Source organism: Ambystoma mexicanum, chromosome 4p, assembly GCF_040938575.1.
Source record: "Ambystoma mexicanum isolate Mex_15411 chromosome 4p, UKY_AmexF1_1, whole genome shotgun sequence".
NCBI classification, from domain to species: domain Eukaryota; kingdom Metazoa; phylum Chordata; class Amphibia; order Caudata; family Ambystomatidae; genus Ambystoma; species Ambystoma mexicanum.
The window spans coordinates 973,594,799-973,619,280 of NC_090927.1; the positions used below are offsets into that span (position 1 = coordinate 973,594,799).

Sequence of the window (24,482 nt, forward strand, 5' to 3'; positions counted from 1 at the left end):
CCCCTTGGCCTGTGGGTATGGGAACAAGGATGTGGAATCGAAGGGTGCTCTATGAAGAGAAAATCAGACAGTAAGTTTTGGCGTCCCTGAAAAGTAGCAAGCCCTGAGAATGTCCACAATAGTGTTTGCGAAGTTACTATCTTGCAGGTGCTGTGTGAATGTCTCCCTTTCCCACTAGTTCAGGGTGTCTCGTGTTCTTTCCTTTCTGATGCTGACCAATTGCAGTTGAATAAAGAACCAGAGGTCAGCGCAAGTATGTCATACTAATTGCAAACTGTTTGTGGATAGAGCTGGAAGCAATGTGGCACCACACAGGGAGGAGATGGGCCGAAAGGGGGTATATCTGTTTGCTCCAATCATGTCTAACTAATGTATGCCTTGCTATAGGGGTATGGCGTAGTCCACCCAGTTAGCTTCTTGGGAATAGAGAAGATGCAAAGTTCAAACTGCAACTGTATATAACTGAGCAAACATTGTATTAACAGTAACAAACTACTGTTCGTTGTGAGACAGTTTGCCAGCTCTCATCAATCAGTTCTGTTCCACTGTGCTGTTTGATTTGTGCTCCCCCAGCTGTAACCAACAGTGTTACTTCTTGCCCGATGTGCACTCCTTTTTGGACTACTAGTAACCTATTTATTAACGAGCCCTAGAGAACCCCTGATACATTTTCCAAAACTGGTTTCTGGGTATGCCACAGTATTGCCCATAAAGCAAAGAGGTACCAAATGCTTAGCTAAGCATTCTGTTTTAAGGGAAGACTTATTTTCAGTGAGACACAACCTAGTAACCACACATGCTTGTGTGCCACCTCGTTCTGGCAAGGAATTCCAAACTTTTCTAAAAAGGAACTAATTCATTGGTCTAGAAAGACACAAAGCATCCAGGCATCTTAGTAGATATGTCTTAAGGAAAGACAGATAATACGCACATTACCCGTTCTAGGAGAAACTAAACCTACCCCTAAAAGGAGGACACTATGAAACAGAAAACCTGGATTAGGCTTCTTTAATGTGACAAACACAAGGCACAGATAAAGCATCGAGCAGGGACGTTTTATCCAGAAAGCGTGTCCGGTGTGTACTTATCACAGCCACACACATACCGCCGTAGATGCAACATCTCTACAATAATAATTTATTAAAGCAAAACAGCACATCTGTTCCCGGCATTAATAATGTCATGCAAGTACAATTAACCTTACGACTCAAAAAACTGCCACCTGGCCTCAGTATTCTCAGGAGAAATAATGACAACATGATCTAGACCTTTTATGACACAGTAAAAGCAAAAAATATACCATCAGAATTGTTTAAAGCATTGCATAAGGCACAATGTAGTGCTAAGAGATCCTACTCTGGAAAGGTGGCAAATTAAACAGTTCCCTTCCATTGTAGACAGTATTCAGGCAGCCCCAAGAGAACATTTCCCTGTGAAGGTCAGAGTGGCATAGTCCTGCACTCTCACGACTCCAAAATAAACTTTGCTTGATATTTTGATTTGAACTAAAAGAAAACGTATCACACTAAAAATATTTAAAATTAATAAAAGGGTTTGAGAACTGGCTTAGCAGCAGGTGGTGGTCATGAATCTGGGTGGGATCCCTGCTTGGGGCAATATTGTTTCAAGACCATCATCATTTAACATGGTCTACCGTCAATGTTACTTTAACTATACTTTCATTGAACATTAAATTGGTCTGCATAAAGATCCCAAAGGGTTTGGGCCCTCTCTCTCCAGTTCTCCGTAACCCAGACGTTGCCCCAGGTTTGCAGGTGACGAACTTCCAAAATTGGACCTAAGGGGGCCTACAAACTCTTTCCCAGCTGTTTAAAGACAGATTCCCCCTTAGACTTCATGGAATCCAAAGCCAGACAGATTCACCTATGCACAATTGCGTCATTGGATCTCCCAGCCACTAACCAAACAGAGAGCCACTAGGGCACTTCTCCCCCTGGAACTCTCATTGTCAGAAGGCCCCAGGAGAGGACACATCACCAAACTCTACAAGCTGATACAAGAGGACATGTTGGTCATCAGACCCGCATTCAAAGCCAAATGGGAAAGGTATCTAGGGCACAAAATCGAGGACCAGACATGGGTCGACATCTGATCCAGAAACAATTCTGCCTCCAGGTGCATCAACAATAAAGAAGGAGCACTCAAACTGTTGTATCAATGGTACTACCCGCCGGAACGTCTGCACCATTTCAAAAGCTCGCTGGACCCGAACTGCTGGAGGCAATGCAGCACCTGAGGAACATACTTTCACAGGTGGTGGAAATGCCCACTGGCACAATCCTTTTGGGAGCAGGTACTCCAGACAATAGAAGCCATCATGCACTGCAAACTTCTGCTTATGTTGGAAGGGAATAGTTTCTTACCTGTAACTCCATTTACCTAGCATTGGTATCTTTCATGGATTCACATGCTTAGAATATTCCCCGTCGTCAGACTGGGACCCCTCGGTACATTTATAAAGCCGTTTTTCATAGGAAAAAACGTTGACACTTTTGTGTCCTGTCTATGTCGTTTTGGGCTGCTTACGCATGCCCCAATCGGACGTAGCGGTATAAATGCCCCACCCCCGCGGCTCCCTTCAGATTTCAACCGTCTTCCAAAGTAGTGGGATCACCTCGCGTCTTCTACTATTTTGACTAGGTTTTTTGGTCGTGTTTTTTCCTAATGTCTGGAAAAGCTCTTTTCCGCCTGTGCGCTACATGCGGGCTAAAGAAATTGTATGAAAGAGATGGCCATATGGACTGTATATATTGTCCTGGTTATTGCCCAGGAGAGTGGAATTGGCTTGACACTAACAGCTGCCATGAGCTACTTTTGAGCTACTTTTGACTCCCCAGGCCAACTGATGCCATGCAAACATTTCTATATGAGATTAGCGTAGTGTGTTTAGTCATGTGTATAAATGAGCATTAGGACCCATCTAGAGGACATTTAAAGCACACTAGGTCATATATAAATGGCACAAAGTTATAGACTGCATCACTGGCTCCTGCTTATTGGGTGATGCCGGATATCAATGAAATCCTTAGTTCGATCCCCGCATTATCACCAATGGAAGGGAACACAAACAACAGAATGGGCTTAATGTAAAATGCAAAGTGGTTGCAGTAAATTCTTACCTTCTTCTGGACAGAATCCTTTGTCAGGCAAGAGACTTCCCTGAGAACCCGTTTTAAATAGGCGCGCCCTAGAACTGCTGATCTTTCGAACCTCAGCTGGGTGCAAAGGAGGTTTGGGAAATGAAGGGAATGGCTCATCTTCTTTTGGGGCAGAAGCTGGAAGTTTAGGTCTCTGGAACAAAGCAAAAAAACAGTGATTGTAACTGATGCATAAACAAGCACATTTCTTAAACAGTTTCACCAGCATGTGGCCCATTATTTCCCAGTTTGATTCAAACACACTTAATCTGATGCATAAACAAACGTACGTTGCACTCATGGTTTTAGCAGGTTGCACAGAATCAATATGCCCCTCATATATAAGTGTTAGCTGTTGCATTTTGCAGTTTTCAGTGTCCAATGAAAAAATCATTCCAGTCCCTGTTGCCTTTACTAACTAACACATGCAGAGCTTTAGGGCACCTAAGCTCAGGGAATGTAAATGCCTGGAATTTTACCCAATCCAAAAGTTAAGCATTTAGCATGTTATGATAAAAAATGAAGACCATTGAAATCCAATAAAGATCAAAGTCCTAAAGAAAGCTTAAACACGCAAACCAGGATTAGCTGTTATTATAGATTTGTAGGAAAAGCTCACGACTTGTAAAAATCATTATGCAATAAACGCGGTTAGCTCATGGATTAAGCTCTCAACCTCTGATATGAAGCAACCTAGTACTTCTAAAAGTTCAAATCCCAGCAGAACCGGCTCTGGCATTAATTTTTTCTGACACGACAAATTGAACACAATTTAATTGCATAAGGTGAACAGATATTATTAAAGCGCTTCAACGCAGGAGGAATCTGGCAAGAAGTGTTCTAAACCGGACCATATGATATATGTTATACAGGGTCCCCCCTGGGTTCAATAAATACATGACAATACTCTCATATTGTTGAAAATGAATGATTCTCTAGGTCGCTGTTCCAATTCGCTGATCGCTTGATGTGCTTTGTACTCTGAAGTAAACTGCACTGAGAATGGGCATGGCTGGCTGACATAACCCAGAGCAGACTTTGGGGGGGGGGAGCGAGAGTTGGTGTGTTCCCTCCCCACCGGTTGCCTCACCCTCGCGTGGTGCAGTTCGTTGTGGTGCATTGCTGTGCAAATGTCCCGGAAAGCGTGCATTCTAGGATTGAGGACCAGTCCTTCTATGACCACATTGATATTTCGCCAATTTCAGGACACCATCTCATGTGTGAAGGTGCTAAAATCTGGGGGAACGGGTGCAGTGTCCAAATGTTATGTAGCCAGTAATGTCCTGAGGGTCCCAACAGTTGATTATGCAAAATTTGGTGCAGATTGGTGAAACGGTATGGAAATGTATAAGGAACAACGCTTTGCCAAGCCACAAACAAATTTTGACTTTGCTGAAATCCGGGGAACGGGGTGGGATGTCCAAATCTCATGTAGCCAGTATTGTCACGAGGGTTCTAACAGGTTACTATGCTAAATGTGGTGCAGATTGAATATTCTACAAGCTCTACAACGCTTAACTATAAAATCGCCTCCTTACATGGCAGCTTAACAACTGAAGCTATGGAACAAGAAGTGGATGGATAGAGGTTGCACATGATCATTAACGTACTGAAAATAAACTAGAGGTATTGACCACTGGTTATACATTAGTCATAAAAACTGGACCTCCCTTTGTGGACTTCGTGCGAGATTGTAGAGGTAGTATGTTCCATCGAAAGACAAGCAATCATGAACCCGGCACTGGGAATAAACACAAGATTGCTGATTATTTTCTGACTATACTCACACAAACAAAGAAACGGATTGTGGCACTTGAGCGGTTATCCAAATCAGTCCCCTGACTTACAGAACTTGTCATATGCACTTTCAAATTGCATGTAATGCATAGTTTGCATTAATAAAAGGCACTGTGTCTCACCAATTGGCATCTATCAAATCTTTGACGCCCCAAATTGCTGATAAGCCTGAAGAAAGACCAATCACAACTTTCAGGTTTGGTGCTAGAGACAAACTACACTACCCATGCATAAGGTTTTGCTGAAGCGCCTGGCTATGTTAAAGCTTATGCACACTTCTACGGGCTTCTTAGTGAAGGCATTGGTAGTGAAGCAGTATGACCGATTGCCTACAAAAGGGAAGGAGCCAAGTGAACTGAGTTTCAACCACCACTCCCTCCAATGCCTTTTTCTATTGAACTGGCACCCTTTGATTTTGTTGCTATTATTTTTTCAATTGTGAACCGTGAAAAACAGACGCTCATTTACATTTGGGGCTGGAGATACCTGGGCCACTGTGGAGAGAGCCCACAGGAGGTCGTCGAGAAAGCCGAAGGTCCCATCCCGCCCCACACCCTCTCTAGGTTTCAATCATTCAAGCCTTCAAAGACCAGTGGTTTGAAATTTTAATAAAGCACTCTAATATTACTTTGCATGTGAATTTTTGGGGCTATTTGTGACAGTTGTGAAGTCAACCAAACTTCACATCCCATCAACATTCCCCACTATGCTCCCTGAGTAGAGCTGTTGGAAGTGGCAGTCCAAAACATTTGGTGAGAATTGAGGAAAAGTGACAATTGGAGGCAATGCTCTATGGGAGTAATGGTTTATTTCCCTAAAGCATAATTAACCTACAGTACAATGAACAGATCTTCGTTATGCAAGCGGGCCGTTGGTTGATGGGCACCGCTCTTCCAGGGCTTCATGGTATGGCATGTCTCCCACATCCAATGGCTGACAACACATTGCGCAACATTTGTGTGCATGATTTTTTAATTACTGCATGGCTGAAGAGGCTGCACATACATTTTACCTATTTTTTTTTTAAAGTTATTTTTATTAGCATTTAAACATTTTTTAACATTAACAATCACCCCCTTCGCTTCCTTTCCCCCCTTTCTACCCTTATCCCCTCACCCCTCCTCTCTCCCGGATCGCTGCAAAACGTACCATCTGGAGTCTTCAAAATATATTACACATGAGCACCAAACTTTACAACACATCCAACAGGGGGATTCTTTGTAGACACCATTGTTCTGCACAGTCCTCGAGGAGAAAGTCCAAAACATCCTTAAATTTGGCATGATCCCCCTGAATCGTGTAGGTTATCCATTCTAGCGATAATACATAGTGCCCAATTTTTGCTATCTATCCGTGTTCCGTGGGGACCACAGTTTGTTTCCCATACTACATGTTCCTGTTCCTGCATTGCCGGGGTCTTGTTTCCATCAAGAAATTCTCGAATGGTATCCCGCGATTCGTTGCAAATCATTATGTCCCAGAGCAGGTGTCTAGGGAATTGCCACTGCCACATCCCAAACCCCACCTCTCCAACTTAAGTTCTAGCGACAAGGGCTCGTGATCAGACAGTTAGGGGCACCAGTTCCATATTCCGTATCTGTCCCAGTAGCGTGGCGGAGAACCAGATATAGTCAATCCTTGAGAATGTTGTATCTACATGAGAGTGGAACGTATAGCCTTTAACCCCCCTTGCGATTCATACCAGGCATCAACTAGTGTTAACCGTGTCATACTAGTGCGCAGATGTTAGTCATAGCCTTAACTGTGTGGGCCACGCTAGCACTTCTATCTACCTTCGGGTTCCATGCAGTGTTCAAATCCCCTGTGACAATGAGCTGTCCTGTCATTTATTTCTCCAAAACCCCACATAGAAAACCATCTTGATCCATGTTAAGGGCGTACACAGTGGCGATTGTACACGGTTTGCTGCCCCATTGGATATGGGCAAACATGAATCTGCCTTCTTTATCAATCATCGTCCCATTTATTCTCAAGTCAGCAAGATCCCTGAAAGCAACGAGGATACCTCCTGTCTTACCCCTATTATTTGCTTCCCACACCTGGGGGTAATCTCTAATCCTCAATGCTTATCCTTCATACAGATATGAGTCTCCTGAAGTGTCACTATTTCAGGTTCCACCTTTTGCAAAAAACCCTCGACCTTCTGTCTTTTGGCTGGTGAATGCAACCCCCTACCTTTCAGTGAAAGCAAGCAACTCCCCTGTTTCCTACCTATGCTTTATTTTGCCCTATATGCTTCTGAAATGCATGCACCCCCCTCCCTCTCGAGCACCCTTCCCTCCACAACTCAGCCCCTCCATCCGGCTAAACTCAGCCCTCCTTCCCTACTCCCATTTTGCCAGGCTTGGGGGCTGAATCTCGTTAAACACCCGGAGAACAACAGTGTGGGTCGAGCAATACCCATGCCCTCCCTTGATTCCAAGTACCGGGACCATCCCCTTCTATGTAAAACCCCCGGGGCTCATTTTTATTATATTTAGTCTCATTTTAGCTGGAGACTTAGACCTACGTCTGTCGGGGCCACCTGGAGACTTTTCATTTGCGTTAGATTCTCGTAATATCCTCCATTCCCTGGCCTTTTCTTGCAGACGTTCACGAGGGGGCCTCCTGGGTTGCCCACCAAGAAACACCCCCCCCCCTCAATATTCAGAATCCTGAGTCCTTCCTCTGGTGTGGTGATGCGATGCTGGTGAAGACCATCCCAAATGGAAAGGTTCATCTATAACGTATCTGGGTTTGGGATAGAGACCTAGCCACCAGACCCATCTGCCTCCTTCTTACGCCACCATAGGCCTGGCCAAGTCTTGATATAACAGAATTTTGGTACCATTAACTTTTATAGGGGTTGCTTTCCTTGCCGCTTGTAGGATCGCTTCCTTTTGGTCATATCATATCTTCATAGCACCATCAGTACTTCCCTAGGTCTGGCACCTGGTTCAGCTCTTTTTGGGCCCACTCAATGTATCTGTCCAAGGGTATCTCACCCTTGCCTCTAGTTCCAGCAAGTCCGCAAACACTTGTTGCATTGTCTCCCGAAGGTCTCGATCATTCACGTTTTCGGGTAGTCCCTTGGCCCTTACATTAGCCCTCCTTGAGCAATTCTCAAGGACCTCGCCTTGAATCTAAAGGTTGTGTGTGGCGATTGCTAACTTGCCTGCCAACGCATCGATCTTACACGTATCATGGGTTTGTTCTTGAATAGCATTTTCAGTTGTGTCAACCCTGACCCCCAATTCTGCAATATTCCCCTTGACTTCTTGTAGGGATTGGGCTAGTTGCGTTCCGATTAGGCTCAGCTGTGTTTGCAATGTTTCCATAATCTGGTCGGTAAACGCTTTAAAACATTGCTGAAACGCTTCACAGGTGACCACCTGCCCCTTCAATTGAGACGGGGAGCCCTGCGGTTCTGACTGATCGATCTGGGTCTGATCATCACCCATGGATGTTTCCCCATCTTTTCGCCATAGTTTCTGGAGAGTTCCGTCTTGCTCCTTTGTCATCTTGGACGTGGGGTCCCCCCTCCTTAAGGCCCTTCGGTTTATTCCGCGACACCTGTAGGGTGTTGCAGCTTGGTATCCTGCCACCCTTCCCTTATGGACCCTTTATAATGTTCCCTCCATCATCAAGGCAGGAGTCCAGTTCATCCCACAATTTCTCACGGTGGTGTCTCCCTTCATGCCCTATTCCGCCGGTCTCTGTCATGTGGGGGGTTTCCTTCCCTGCACCCGAGTTGGGCACTCACTTACCCTTTAAGAAGATCAGCGGCAGGGCAAGCTTATCTATACCTTCATGGGGCACAATGGTATCCAGGAGATTAGGGGGGCGTGTTCCCTTTCTTAAATTCGTGACACAGGTGCCTTGAATAGTCCTTAACACAGGAATGACTCAGTTCAACGGATCTTGTATTTGGGTACTGTCGGGGCTGTCGCCGTTACCTTGTTAACCAGGCCGCTGCCGGGGTCCAGACCCTGCTGGATAATGCACTGGGCACCTTCGTTCTATCGTTCACCAGCAACATGTGGCGGAGTACTGCAGGGCTGCGCACCCTTTCTGCTGTCCTCAGTTGTCGTGCCAGCAGAGAGAAAGAGCTTGCTGCAACCGCAAGGTGGGGCCCGGGCTCGGTGGGCCATTGTGTCCCTCGAAATGGCACCTGCAGGACATCCTCCAGCGCAGCCGCGCAACCTCCCTCAATGTGGCGGTGCGCTTCCTCAGACAAATGTTTTGCGGCCGATGGTCCTTCACCCCGGGAGGCTGCATAGATAAAGCACCATGAAGTGGGCGCAGGGGTTCACCTCTTCTTGCACCTTTCTTGGGGATCGCCGGGTGGGAGCACGCTCCTCACGGTGTTATGGTCACGCCATCTTGGAATCCATTCGATCTATTTTGATCCTGGTCATAGACCGCCATCTATGCACCAAGTACTTTAAATGTTATCGCCTCCTGTCTGACTTCTCTTGCGACAAGCAGAAAATTCACACTAGACTTTAATCCGCCCCCTGGCATCAACTTTAGTAATAGCCCTTTAACAGGCAGTTAGTCAGAACTCAAATTTGAACTCGGGTGAAAAACATTTGGTTGGAACTCTTTATAGCGCGCAGATGGTGTTACCCCAATGGGAAAGCAGAGTTTCACGGGAAATCACTAATGAAGAATTTGGTGGAAAAAATTACCAGCACTGGAATGATAGAGAGTCAATTGTGGCATCCTATGAATGTGGCATAACCTACTATGTAAGAATATTTTCCAGGGCCAGTGTGTGCAAACTTAGTCCAGGGACTTGAGCTTGTAGACACAATCAAAATGGGTCCCAAACGACTGGGAAAAGGGCTCTGGAGAAAGCAGAACCAGGCTCAGCGTGTGGCAAGAAAAATGTAGCATTGAAGATTCAGAATGTTTCTTTGAAACACGTACTAGTGATTAAACAATTTGGGTGGCCAAGGCAGAGACCTAATCGGACCTCTTATTGTACAACCAATCTGTATTTTCTAGAATGAGAAGTTTCTCAAGCGTGCAAACCAATGGAAGACCGATGGAAGCGTGTCAGAGGCAGGAGAAGGAGTAATGGAGAGGGGAGCGTTCTTCAAGGGGGATTTGTATTACTAAATACGAATTGCAAAGTTAATAGAGACTGTAACTGCTCCAATCTACCCTAAGCCACAAGAAGATTTGGAAGAACAGGAAGGGAGGTGTTTCATGTTCACGCATGAGATACATAGAGCACTTTCACCTAAAGGGCACTACATGGTTGAAGAAATTGCGTGCTTAGAAAAGCCACTTTTATTTCAAACTATTTGTACTCTTGTCCGACATGTACTTAATTGTCTCCTGAAGGCTAAACTGTTGAAGAAATCAATTGTAATAAAACCCCAGATGCGGAATATAAAACGCTAGGTAATGAGACATGACCACAGCAGTGGACAATTCTTAACAGTACAGTAAGCTCAGTGTAATTATTCTGAACGATCAAACTATCAAGAGAGATCTAATTTTTAAATGTTTTTTAATAGGAGTGGCATTATGGCTGGCGCAGGAGGACATGCTGATGGTCAGAGGCAAAGTGCAAAGGGAACTGAAAGGTTGTATAGGGGATTGTGTACATTATGCAGCTTCGACATGGAATATTTAGAAAGTACCAATTAATGTGACAAGACTGCGTCAAGTGAAGAAAGTGGGGCTCTTAACAGGGTCACCACTTACCAACATAGATGGAAGCATGGGAGAACTCCATAGGATAGAAGGCAAAAGCAGTGTTACAAAAACAATGCTAGTGAGTCTCATTAGCAAGTCAGAGTAAAATAGGATGTCAGCTGTGTAGAAATGCAAAATGACCTGAATGACCAGCTTAGATCAATACGAGATGACATCAAACATCAGTCCTGGCTGGAGGTGTTAGATAATGATTCTGGTGTCCTATCTACATTGTGGCTCTGGTGAAATGCATGGACATTTTCCAATCGGCAGTCAACTTGGAGACAGTGAGATGTTCCTTCAATGCCTATGGGCCAGTCAGAGGGGCATGGGGCCTAACGTACTGAATAACACCTTATATCCGTGCAAGCTGAAAATAGGACTGGGTGGTACACAGACAACAGACTAAAAAACAAGTACAGTGAACCATCCTTCCTAACTGACCGCTCTTCCAAAGTCATACTGGGCACCTTATCCTCCCCTACTTCCTCCTCCTACTGTGGCATCCCCCAGGGCTGTATTCTTTCGCCTTGGCTCCTCTTTAACATCTACCTTACTCTGCTGGCATTCCTCATTTCCTCCTTCTCCCCCAACCTCCAGTGCTGTGCTGACGACACAATTCTTCTTCAGACTTCCTACAGACGCCCTTGCACCTTCCTTCATACCCGAATGCCTCTCAGCCATCCAGGCCTGGTGTACTTCTAATGATCTTTGCCTCAATGCCAGCAAAACAGAGATCCTCCCTATTAGGACCCAGCCAGCCTACTTCTTCCCTTCACTCTGGCCTTCTTCAATGGGCTCTCCCCCTGCTCCCTCTTCGGAAGTCAGAAACCTCCGAGTCATCTTCGACTCCTCTCTCCCTTTGCTCCCTCATACTCAGGACATTGCCAAGAAATCCCAATTTTAGCTTTTCCTTCTGAAAGGAATTCTACCTTTCCTCACCTTCCCACAGAGACTCAATGTCACCAGGGGTCTGGTTCTCTCTGGGCTGGACTACTACAATAGCCTCCTCAATCTACCTTCGTCCACTGTGTGAGCCCTCCAGGGAATCCAGAAAAGGGTAGCAAGACTTATCCCTGGCCTCAAGCCCAGGGACCACATCTCTCATGCCATACACTGGCTCCCGATCACAGCACAGATTAATTTCAAATCCCTCTGCATCATCCACAAGGCTGTCTGGGGCCAGGCATCACTCTATCTGCAACTCTTTCTGACCAAAAACTCCCCCTCTAGACACCTGCGTTCCTCTGGCACTAACTCGTTGCATGTGAAGTGGTTTGCGAATCATAGAGCAGGTGGTTGGTCGCTTTCCTCAGTGGGCTCCTTTCTTTTGAACAGCATCCCTGCACTCTTTGTCTTGAGCAGGATATCCGTAAGCTCCGGAAAAGGCTCGAGACATTCCACTTTACCTCTTCTTACACTCCATTCCTCCCCTGCTAATCACACAGTAGCTTGACTGGTGTGCAGGGCCCTTATGCATCCTTGGGCCCTGACCTCCCACATCTTTTATCCCAGCTGCTGTCTACCCCCTGCACTTGCCTCGGCTCACTCACCCTCCACCACTGGAGGGTGCACTTTCCTTTCTTCATAGCACTTTTCCTGCTGCTCTCCATGAGCACCACAGCACCTATCCCATACTACTCCCTCTCCCCCAGTATTTGCTTCCTGTGTAAGCGCCTAACAAGTGAACAATAAAATTAAATACAAATAAATCCACGTGCTATATCTCGAGTGTTCCTGCAGTGAGATGTAAGTGTGGAACGGAAATGGGAACGATTGGACTTTATGGCCGAAAGAACTTCTGCAGCTTTAGTGTATGCACAAGGTAAAAGCTGGTAGTGTGCAGACTATCAAAGGTCAACTTTGCTTGATGCTGAATGGAACTCAAATGTTTACTGCAAATGACAGTTGCATACACTCGGGAGAAAAGTTACGGACTAATGTGAACTTTGGTTGATTACAGAACCTGTACAGACAAGCTGTTTATTGGCATAACGAGTTAAAGATTCAAATACACTTAAAAGATCAGGTCAATTTGATTGCGAAATGTATACAGTATTTTACGTGGCCAATCTGTTACCGGAAGTGAGGAAAATGTCAAACTTGATAATTAACTATATATTGGAATTAACATGAACATGAGAAAAATGCCTTTAAATTAGCATATCGGACAGTAACCCTCTGCTTCACATGGCTATATGTTGTCACATCATCCAGATCTTCAAGATGCCGGATTATTATATGTGAGCAACATTGATTGCAGAAATTATTGCCACTGTTTTTTTTCTTGTCTGCTGATACTTCTGTCAAAAAAAGCCTGCAAAGCAATCACCACGCTAACACAGAAAGGGTGCGCCCTATACTTGTAGACAGTATGGCAATTGTGATAGTAGATGACAAGATGAAAAATATTAAGCAACTGAAGTCTAAATACAGAAATTAACAGTGAATGAATATGAATGAAAAATAATCAAAAATATGACATTAAACAGCATGCATACAAAAACAAGGGACGTAATGTGTTGAAAGAAAAAAAAGAATACTAAACTAACTTCCTAGGAAGGAGTAAGGAATGAAGATCTGCATGAGACCTGGGAATCCATAGAAGAGTTGTGAGGAGAAGACAAAAAGGGGACGACGACTAAGGAAGCAGTCAGTATTTTAGCTTCTCTTAGGGCCTTGAACGTGCATGTGCCAAGCGAAGAGCAACACCATAGCAATAATTGGAGAAAGGACGCAGTGACAGCTATGATATATTGTGATTGGCTGGCACACGTTTCGCAGTACAACAGGTTGTCCATCTATGATGGAATACTCTGCCCAGTGCACAGACTTGCCCAATGACATGATAGATGTCACCAATGAAGGCAGGGTGTGCTTGCATGAGAACTGGAACAATCAGTTCCATTAGGTATGATGAAATGATCAGTCGCAGACTGATTGTGCCATATGGATAGGCTAAGTGGAACTATAGAAGCCTATGACAGTGTTAAAACACCATGCCCCTTAAGGCCAAATGATGCTCTGCTAAGAAGTGTATTGTTAATGTAACCAAATTAAAATATCTAATTGATTTTCTGTATAAGCCCATTTGTGTTTAAATCCTATAAAACCTGAGGTTTCTGTGCGATGAGGGCCAATATAACTTGATGGGGATTCTATGTCAATCTCCTTGTCCATTTCTCATAGCTGTATTGAAATAAACCAGACTCTACCTTTGCTACCAGAGTTTCTTATTGGATTTATTGCATGGATTTGAAAGGGGACAAGCACAATGCTCTCGACCAAGTAAGATGTATTGCCATTCTAAGCGTGTCTCTTTCTCTTTACAGTCTTTGTGGATTAAGCTTTGAGACCATATTGCCTTTTGTTTCAAAAGCAACAAAATTAATTTTTTTTTTAAAAGGCAATACAATAGGCATTGAAGGAGGTGAGAGTCAAACTCATTTACCAAGGTTTGTTACCATTGATACAAACGCTCTCAACATTGTAGAAGCGTAGATAACCAATACCACACCGCCATACATGACATGACAGTGCACTCAAAGGTCACCCAAACTCTTTGCAGAGAAGGCTTGTCAGAGTCCCTGGGATTCAGTTCAGCTAATCATCAGTTATTTGGCTAAAACGAAAAATGGCACTGGATTTCAAGTGGTTCCACGGCTGTGCACATTTGAGTCATCAATGAATAGTCTCATACTGTCCTGGACGATTTAATAGAAGGAAGGCCAACCTTCAGTTTGCAAGGTAGCGCACAGAACCCCTCAGCTATTCAAGGTGCAAGGCTAATTGCTACTCCAAAAGTACATAAGCTTCAACTGCATACTGCCTGTGTTTTTTTAAAAAATATTTTTCAAATGTGAAAAAAAGGAACAAAATACAACTTATAAAGGCCAAATTCAAAAAGGAGTTGGAGACTTCCCAGCTGCCCCACCTTCGGAGTTGGACACTCTGACCAATTGACTACCAAGGCAGCAACCATAAAGCCTGAAGAAGCATAGCTAAACGTTAGCAAATCATACATCACTATGCACACCTTGAGCATTGGCCATTGCGGTTTGTGTCTGTCGCCACATCGTGGAGAGGTGTAGCTAGTTTCTCTTTAGACATATGGATGACTAGGGGGAAAAAAAAGAAAATCCACCAGAGAACACTGGTCTCGTTTGCAGCAAAAGATGCATGACGTCTTGTCAAATATTACAAATGTCAAGACTGCTAGTATATATTTCCTCATTCTCTATAGAAACAAAAAAAATATATGTCTTTCTTTCTAGCTAGACTAGAGAAAATTAGTTGTTTACAAACGCGAGTTTGCACCTATAACCCTGCTCTAGTGCACTCCATTATGTTAATTGGTTATGATAACCAATTATTGGCACATTCTAGTACTGGGGTTAAACTAGAGTTGTTATGCAAGATGAACACCTCTCCCAAAGCGTCTACGAGAGTTATGGTGCACAAGAGTCCTGCAGGGGCTGACTTTCCTGGGCTCTGTAGACATCTTCGTACCATGTATTAATGCATACCATCATCCAGTATTAAAGCTGCTGCAATTTTTTCCAAATAAAGTAGACCCCATTTCGCTACTGCTATCCTCCTCTGTCAAAATTCATTGTGCAAAGATTTATGAAGGCATAATCTGATTTAATCGTGAATAATTTGCATAATTTTCTCTTCAGACAATTTCTGAAGTGCTAGACGTCCGTCCCTTTAGATGGGGTGAAGAGTTCACTGCACACTAGCAAACAGGTTCTTCTGTAATTTCGTTTAGTGTTGAAAATATGTGATGAATTGGTAAAACAGAGCAAGGTAGTTCCACAAGTTTGGCACGATAAAGGAAAATATCTGCCGTCAAATCATGCCAGTTTAATGATTGGTAGAAAGAGTAAAAAGGAATTGGTTGATCTGAGTGACCTACTTACAACATAGTGAGGTATTTTGTTTGTGATGAGCACTAGTGAGAGTAGGAGAGGGAGGAGGGATGTCAGTTGATCTTATAGAAGCCAATATCATTAAGTCCAGTGAATCTTTTTCGTAAGTGATTTCAATAAACAAGAAAGTGCTATGAAATACACTGGTTGGCAGGAGGTATACATAGTGAAGTAGAAAAGTATTTTATTCCTGTTCATGGTCAGCTGACTAGCATCACAGAGGATTCCAAATAGTAAGAGTCAAAAAAACAAAAGAGGTACCAGGGCCAGAATTGTGTATTAAGTAACCAGAATGGTGCAGGAGCCGACCGGAGTTGTTCACAAAGGAACTTGAGTGTTTCAGAAGAGATCATGAAGCACCCAGAAGATGTCTAACCACTGCAAGGAAGAAGACTGCAAGGGTTATGCAAGAAATGCCCAAGATCATTTGTCTACAGCCTAATGGAGAGACATTGGGCTGTGCTGGGCTTGCTGGCGAGTATCTGGCTCGATGCGGAGAAGAGATACAAGGTGAACAACTATCTTTAGCCGTGGTCGACGTGGATTTCCACATTGGCAAACCAACAGCAATAGGCACAGTCGGAATGGGGGAGAAGCATTCAGCAACCAAGACTTTGATGGAAAATCACAAACATTGGCATGATGTTATCGCCCAAGAAAGAAGTGAAACCTGGAAATGTGGCATAACGAACACCTCAGACACAGAGAGCATGTTCAACAGAGAGGCAAGCAAGAGACTGAGCAGAAGACTGACAAGGGATGCCGGGCACACACCGAATCTGGAGGAAGGTCAGGAGACATCAGGAGAGTTATGGTGCTTACTTAGCAACAGAGAGGAGATGCCAGGTAGGCAGAAGAAAAAGCAACGGCCCTGTGAGGGGAGGCAGGGGGGATGTGAAGATCGCATCAAGGTTTTTAAGGCAAAATTATTTGTGATGCAAGCTGGGAACTGGAGACCCAAGTCAGTAAGATATTAAAAGACAGTTAAAAGATGTGTGACGTGACTGCTGGTACGTGTAAACCAAGAAACCAACCATAGTCTAAAAGGGATGAAAGAATAAAGAGACAATTGAACTGTATGCTGAAATATCATTTTACCCATCATCCCAGAGTAAAAAAAATACATAAAAAAGACTGCGAACAGAGACAATTGAATTGCATTTTGAAGTATGTGCTCCAAAAAAGCAGCTAAAGTCTAATAAGAATGAGTCATTTGTCATTTGAACTGCACGCTGCAGAATGCTGTTCACAGAAAGAGTTACAGTTTAAGAAGGACAAATAGAAAAAATAATCAATTGAAAAGCAGGCTATTACTGGTGTAAAAAAAGAATGCAAAGTTTAATTATAAAGTAATTTGAATTTAATTTGATAGGTTGGCAGGCGCTTCTCCACGTCAATACATAGAAAAACAATAAAGATAGCGGAGACAGTCCTTAGACAGAGGCCTTTAAACAGATAGTGTGACTGCATAGGTGGAAGCGAGCGGGGTGGGGAAGGGGTAACGCAAAGGTAAAAAGAAATGGCACTATTGAGAACATCCACTGTTGTGGTATATATTTATTTAGGCATGCAAGTATATAATACGCAAAAAAGGAATGAACGAGAAAAGAGTTTATCGAAACATGTTGATACATTGGTCAGAAACCTTTTCTAAAACTAATAAGCATTTTAAGTTGTTTTGAATACATACTGGTACATGTGGTCCAAGACAAAATCTACAGTCTAAGCAGGAATAAAGGGATGAGAAAATTGAATTGTATATTGTGCGATGAAGTCCCTGCTCAACCTGGTGGACATTGGGGCCACCAAGGGGGAAGTGAGCAGCTACAAGTCATGTGATGCTGGATCAGGGGACAGAAGGGGTTGATTCCCTGACTACTGTGATGAATCCTGCAGAATCATCACTGATTCCCCGGTGATGGTCTCCTCCCACATGGCCATGGAATGGCATGATACCTACATTCAGGGGCGTTGCTAGGGGGGGACTGAGGGGGTTATAGCCCCTGATCTTTTGGTTGTAGTCCCGGATAGAATCTCAGGAGCTACAGCCAAAAGACTAGCTAGACCCCAGTCCCAACAGTTCCGACATCAGCGTAGCCCCGGGTCTTTTCCAGACCTAGCAACTCCCCAGCCTACATTTCTGATGGCATGCTGCCATTTCAACCAAGACACATATAATACATCTTTTACATCTCAGTATCTAATGATACGTTAAACAGAAGTTCAGAACAATATTTATTTATTTATTTTATATATTTATTGATAGCACACAGGATCCGGAGGTATCACAGCACTAGTAGGTGTAAACATTCCGAGTACCAGGCAAGTACAAGGTTTTTCAGATTCGATATGGTTACAGACAGTCCATTATGGAAGACAGCATGATGATAAATACATGGTTTTAGATATCGTTATGGTTACACACTGTCCACTCTGGGGGTCAGAGGCCAATTAGTTGAACAGAGCCGTTTTTAATTTTTTGCGGAAAGTCAGGTAGGAGGGTTCTTCTTGGATGGGGTGGGGTGGGCGCTCCAAAGTGTGGGAGCAATGATAGTGAAGCGCAATCCTGCTCTTTTTCTGATGAATCTGGGGGTAGATAGTGACGTTCTTTTGCAGGAACGCAGGTTGCGTGGATGGGATTTTTGATGGGTTTTTTGCATGAAGGTAGGGATGGGCTGTGTTGTGGAAACAACGATGAGTGATGGATAATATCTTGAATTCAATGCGAGCTTTGATAGGAAGCCAGTGAGCTTTGCGTATAATTTGGGAGATGTGATCTGAATGTTTTAGGCCCCACACTGCTGCAAGGGCATTGTTTTGGATCTATCATAGTTTGTTAATGTTTTTTGCAGAGGTGCCTCTGAGGATGGCATTGCAATAATCTAATTTGCTGCCAATGTTGGCTCTGGCTAGCATGAGGCAGTTGTTGGGGGTAAGACACTTTCTGGATAGGTTAATTAGTTTAGTAGAGTATGCTGCGGACAAGGCTATGGTTTTGACATGTTTGTGCATGTTGAGTTCTGAGTGTTTCTTTTTTTTTATTTTATTTTATTTTTATTGTTTCGGTAGTAAATTTACTTTACACCTTTACAAATATTAATAAACATAAAAATACATTAAAAAAGCCTATTATGTACATAAAACGAATACAACCAAATTTCATTTACTCTAAAAAGACATTGAAATAAAACCTTTCAAGTATACCAAGACACTGTGTGTACAATCATAAGACCTCTACAATATACTCTAGACGTATACATCATAACAGGCCGACTGCCACTCAAAACACCCTTACAGATAATAGGGCAAAAGAGAAGAAGGAAAGAAGAAAGACGCAACAAGCAATCAATCAAAATTCAACAACACAAAAAAACAGAAACAAATACGGCAGTAAGTACAGATACCAACTAATATAACGTTCAAAATTTCTTACCTATGCGGGTGGGCGAAACCTATGCTGTTAAAACTTACATAATTCATCGGCAACAGCTGTTCTTCAATCAATGTAACAAGTCTAACAGTTGCTAAAATAATGGCATTCGAGGAGCCCTGCATGCATCTTATCCATATTAAGTTGGCTTCAAAGCTCGAGTAAGAAAAGAACAGAGAAGCCAAACAGTACAATCTTTGATTCGCAAAAAATGTACAGTAAATAAATAGATGTTCTAACGTTTCATTTTCAGACCTATTCAGACAAAATCGACATCCATGCCTCTTTGCCAACTCCCCATACCCGGCCCAAGACCGAATGCGCGCCCCCGTGTGGATAAGATCCAAACGGAACCGCATATAAGTCTGTCTGGCCCTTTTTTCCGGAAAACATAGGATATAGGGCAACCTTGGAATAACAGCGTGTCTAAACATTGCATAGGTCGTGAAGGAGGAATAACCCCCAATCTTGTCAGAATTTTGAGCCCAAGAGTTGCAAAAGAAGCGAGTTCTAACTTTACTTGGAGTTCTAGTCAAATCTTTCATAGTCATATTAAGCGACTCCAGAGTCTCCATTATTTCTTCCTTTGCTTCCCGAACCGAAGCCGGGCAATTTTTTTCCAACATTATCTGAAACTCCTCATAGAGTGAATTAGGGGGAGGCAAAAGAACTTTACAAAAGGCATTTACCTTCCTCCAAAGATATTTGTTGGCTAAAGAATAGAGTCCCAACTCGTGTAATATGATGGAATTTGGTAGATAACTTGGTAGCCCTAGAATTTTCTTCCAGAGTTGACCTTGAATCTGGTTTAACAAGGGCCCCAACTTCAGCAGGCATATATCAAGAGTATAAAGCAAGATGGGCTCTATTTTCATCGTGTAGAATTGAATGAGGGGCAAAAGAGAAAAGCTGCAGTATTTAGCGTAAATTATTCGCATTTGTCCCATTAGCGGGCCAAGCTTCGCTTTCAACAAGGCCTGCCATCTCTCAAGTGAGTTCCCGTTAGACAAGTGATAGCCCAGGTAAATGACCGCGTCCTTCCTAGCAATGGACTGCTGATTGATAGTGAATGTAAATCTAGGCAGTTTTTTTTTAGCCGTGAAAATCATAATATGGGATTTCGCCGGGTTAACTGTCATGTTATTCAGCAGACAATATTCGTAGAATGTATTTAGTTTGTTCTGCAGACCGAAAGGGACTCTGTCGAATAGAATAATATCATCAGCAAAGGCTAACCAATGCAAACGCATGGTACCCAGTATTACGGGAAATGAATTAATCTCTTTCCATAGATTCTCAATATCTGCGAGATATAGATTGAACAGAGTTGCAGCCAGATTACATCCCTGTTTGACCCCTATTCTCATAGGAATATTAGCAGAAAGGAGCCCCTTAGCATTAATCCGAATTTGACATGAGGTGTTTGTATGAAGGGCAGCAATTAGGGCCACCAAGGTGGATGGAATGCCATAAGCCAACATCTTGAGCCAAAGGCGAGCTCGAAGGACATTGTCGAAAGCACTTGTGAGATCAATGGCAGCCATATAAATGGTGCCCTTAGATTCTCCGTGCACAGCTCTCCTTAAGTGTGCTAAGATTGAGGCATTTAATTGGGTACCCATTGCCCTACGAAATCCTACCTGAGCTTTAGACAAGATATTAAGGTTCCTTATATGATTTTCTAAATCAACCAAAATTAGTCGTGTAAAAATTTTCGCCGCTGTGTCGATCAAAGCAATAGGTCTGAAATTCGCGGGATTGCTTAACACCCCCTTTTTATGTATGGGAATGATAATGGCTATAAGCCATGATGCTGGAATGATCCCGGTGTGATAAATCGACTGATAACATGACAGTAAATACCTTGCCCAAAAATGGGGATCGGATTTGTACACACAAGGGGGCAGCCCATCGGGGCCGGCAGCTTTTGATGGATTTAGTTGCTCAATTGCCCATATAATATCCTTTACTTCCCAAGGACAGATCACCGGAAGAGACAAGTGCACCGGAATGCACTCTGATTTAGTATACCTATCAGGTAGAGAGAATTTCAAACTAAAGAACCCCTCCCATTCTGGGCCTAAAATAACCGCCACCATACGAAGATCGGCTTTTCCTACAGGATTTCTTAAAATGGCCCATACGTCTCGGACTTTTTTTTTACACAGCAGGCCAATCATGTGTTGGTTGGCTAGAATATGGGCTGCCCGACGCAACAGGGTTAGCTGTTGCTTATAACGCGCCTCAATCATGTTTTTCTGGCGATTGTAAGCATACTGACATATAATGCGCTTCCTTAGTATGCGAAGATCGCAGTTTCTTTGCTTTTTTAGACATGCGACCTGGATAGCATTGATCTGGGCAATCCCAATATTTGACTTTCCCAAGGGATCTTTCGCAACATCTACCAAATGCATATGGATCATTTTAGCATTAATTGCGTTAATTTTGGTCGCATTCTCTGTGGAAACTTTAGCGTCCCAATTCACTAAAATATCCCTACTTACCAGAAATGACACCTTCCTGCAGCTGGCAGTTCTGAGTGTTTCAGGCGATGTGGAGAGCCGACAATAAGCAGTTCTGTCTTGTCATCATTCAGACAAAGATGGTGATTAGCCTTCCAAGCCTGAATGAGGCAGTAGAAACGAATGATGCTGGCAGAATCAAACTCGTAGTTGCCAGTGAGCTCAACAAGAACCTGCGTGTCATCAGCGAAGTTTATGTAAGGGATGTTGAGACTGTCCAGTTGATCAAAGAGGGGCTTGGTGTACCTGTTGTACAGTGTGGGAGAGAGGCAGGACCCTTGCAATAACCCGCAGGAGACAGGGATGGGGTCAGCCGCTTATACACCAGTGAAGACTCTAGAATTTTGCTCACTCAGGAAGGATGTGATCCGGTTGGTGGCTTCGGGGGAGAGGTTGAAGGTATTAGTAGTGAGGCGGTGACAGAGGATATTATGGCGAGGTCCCCATTGCCACTGATATCGTCGAGCTGAATCTTCAGATCGAGGAGGGTGGATTCTGTGCTATGTCTGGGTCTAAAACCTGACTGGCGAGTGCTGAGTAGGTTATTGGTTTCTGGGTGAGATTGGAGTTGTAAATAGGCTGTGTGGGCCAGAATTTTCAGGAGGAATATTATATTGAAAGTCACAGAAAATCTATGAACTCCAATTCCCAGAAAGCCTCAGGTACTGAGAGGAGGAAAAGGAAATAGTTAATATGGATCAATAGATACACCAAGTTTAACGTGCAGACAAGTTGTTTTGGGGAGGACCGAGTAAGCGGGACATTTAAAAATGGTGTCTGCTTTGAAAATAGGAGAACCTGAGAAGAAGGAAGCGAAGCCACAGATAGGCAAAGCGGAGCAGACAGCAGTAAGGAGAAGGGCCGCGCTGCGAGAAGCTGGAGCTTCCACTCCGCTGCTCGCAAGCGCGCCATACCTGGGTGGCCGCGACCATAAAGGATACTGCATACCCAGTGAGAACCGTAGGAGAGCTGGCAATGAAAACAGACTGACCACAAAAGTGATGGGTGGAAGGTTTCGAATGAATCTAAACCACTGGCAATTGCTCTGGGCCAACCTTCAACACCACCGTTTTTTAGCCCATCTGCGCCATTGCAAAAGGGGACCAGTCATGTGCAAATCAGTCAGCAGCTGCCGCCACCGAAGGTAGCAGCCCAGCCCGAACTGCTAGGCCAGGTCCCCTCTGCACAGAAAACCAAGCAACCCCAGACATGTTTCGGCCTTGTTGGACCTCCTCAGTGAGGTGCAGCCTGGTTCCCTGTGGCGCAGCGAGCAAGGGACCCACGTATGGGCATACCCTCTCTCACAAGGAGAAACAAACTGACCACAAAAGTGATGGGTGGAAGGTTTCAAATGAATCTAAACCACTGGCAATTGCTCTGGGCCAACCTTCCACACCACCGTTTTTTAGCCTGTCTGCGCCATTACAAAAGGGGACCAGCATATGGTTTTTTCCCCTTCTGTAATGGCTTGGCAGGCTGAAAAACGATGGTCTGGAAGGTTGCCCAGAGCTTCGCCCGTGGTTATGATTAATTCAAAACCTTCCAGCCATCAACTTTCTGTTTTGCTAAAGTCACCCCGAGTGGGACGGGTATGCTCAGACGTGGGTCCCGAGTCTTCCGGGCCTAGAGACCCAAGCTACTCCTCACTGATGATGCCCAACAAGGCTGAAACATGTCTGGGGATGCTTGTGGTCTCGTGCAGAAGGGATGCGACCTAGCAGTTCGGGCTGGACTGCCCCTTTTGGGGTAGGAGCCAGCCTGATTTGCATATGGTTTTTCCCCTTCTGAAATGACTTGGCAGGCTGAAAAACGATGGTCTGGAAGGTTGCCCGGAGCTTCGCCCGTGGTTATGATTAATTCAAAACCTTCCAGCCATCAACTTTCTGTTTTGCTAAAGTCACCCCGAGTGGGACGAGTATGCCCAGACGTGGGCCCCAAGTCTGCCGGGCCTAGAGACCCAAGCTACTCCTCACTGATGACGCCCAACAAGGCTGAAACATGTCTGGGGATGCTTGTGGTCTCGTGCAGAAGGGATGTGACCTAGCAGTTCGGGCTGGACTGCCCCTTTTGGGGTAGGACCAAGCCTGATTTGCATATGGTTTTTCCCCTTCTGTAATGGCTTGGCAGGCTGAAAAACGATGGTCTGGAAGGTTGCCCAGAGCTTCCCCGTGGTTATGATTAATTCAAAACCTTCCAGCCATCAACCTTCTGTTTTGCTAAAGTCACCCCGAGTGGGACGGGTATGCCCAGACGTGGGTCCCGAGTCTGCCGGGCCTAGAGACCCAAGCTACTCCTCACTGATGACGCCCAACAAGGCTGAAACATGTCTGCGGATGCTTGTGGTCTCGTGCAGAAGGGATGTGACCTAGCAGTTCGGGTTGGACTGCCCCTTTTGGGGTAGGACCAAGCCTGATTTGCATATGGTTTTTCCCCTTCTGTATTGGCTTGGCAGGCTGAAAAACAATGGTCTGGAAGGTTGCCCAGAGCTTTGCCCGTGGTTATGATTAATTCAAAACCTTCCAGCCATCAACTTTCTGTTTTGCTGCTGGCAATGAAAACGGAGCTGCTGGGTGTATGGTTGTGCAAAGGAGCAGTCGTACTGGCAGGTGAATGCAGTGCTGCCTGGCGAGCTGAAAGGAGGTCTTGTCATGCGATGAAATATTGTGTACTTGATAAATGCACTCTTTAGTTCCCTCCTCCTCCTCCTCCTCACCAGTACTGGGTTCTTCAGAGGAACTGTCCGTATGAATGGCTCTTCTTTCTCTCCAGTGGTCCAGTCCTTTCTTAGTGAGTTTAGGACTCCACCAGAGGCCACCTTGCCAGCTGGCAGACAGCTAGGCAAAGGGGGCCCTCAGGGAGCCTGCCCCCAAAACCAGGGAAAAGCGTAGCTAAAAAACCCTGGTGTGCTGGGATGTCAACAGCACTGCAGATG

At 44.4% G+C, this 24,482-nt stretch overlaps 1 protein-coding gene across 2 annotated transcripts in view; it reads right to left on the reverse strand.

Moving 5' to 3' along the window:
• The window catches only part of ARMC2 (armadillo repeat containing 2), a 948,787-nt gene that overhangs the window by 764,375 nt on the left and 159,930 nt on the right, over positions 1-24,482 (reverse strand). For both annotated transcript variants that reach the window (XM_069606547.1, XM_069606546.1), the window contains one exon: positions 3,141-3,312. In XM_069606547.1, coding sequence (XP_069462648.1) covers positions 3,141-3,312 — 172 coding nt within the window. The remainder of the gene's footprint in view (positions 1-3,140; positions 3,313-24,482) is intronic.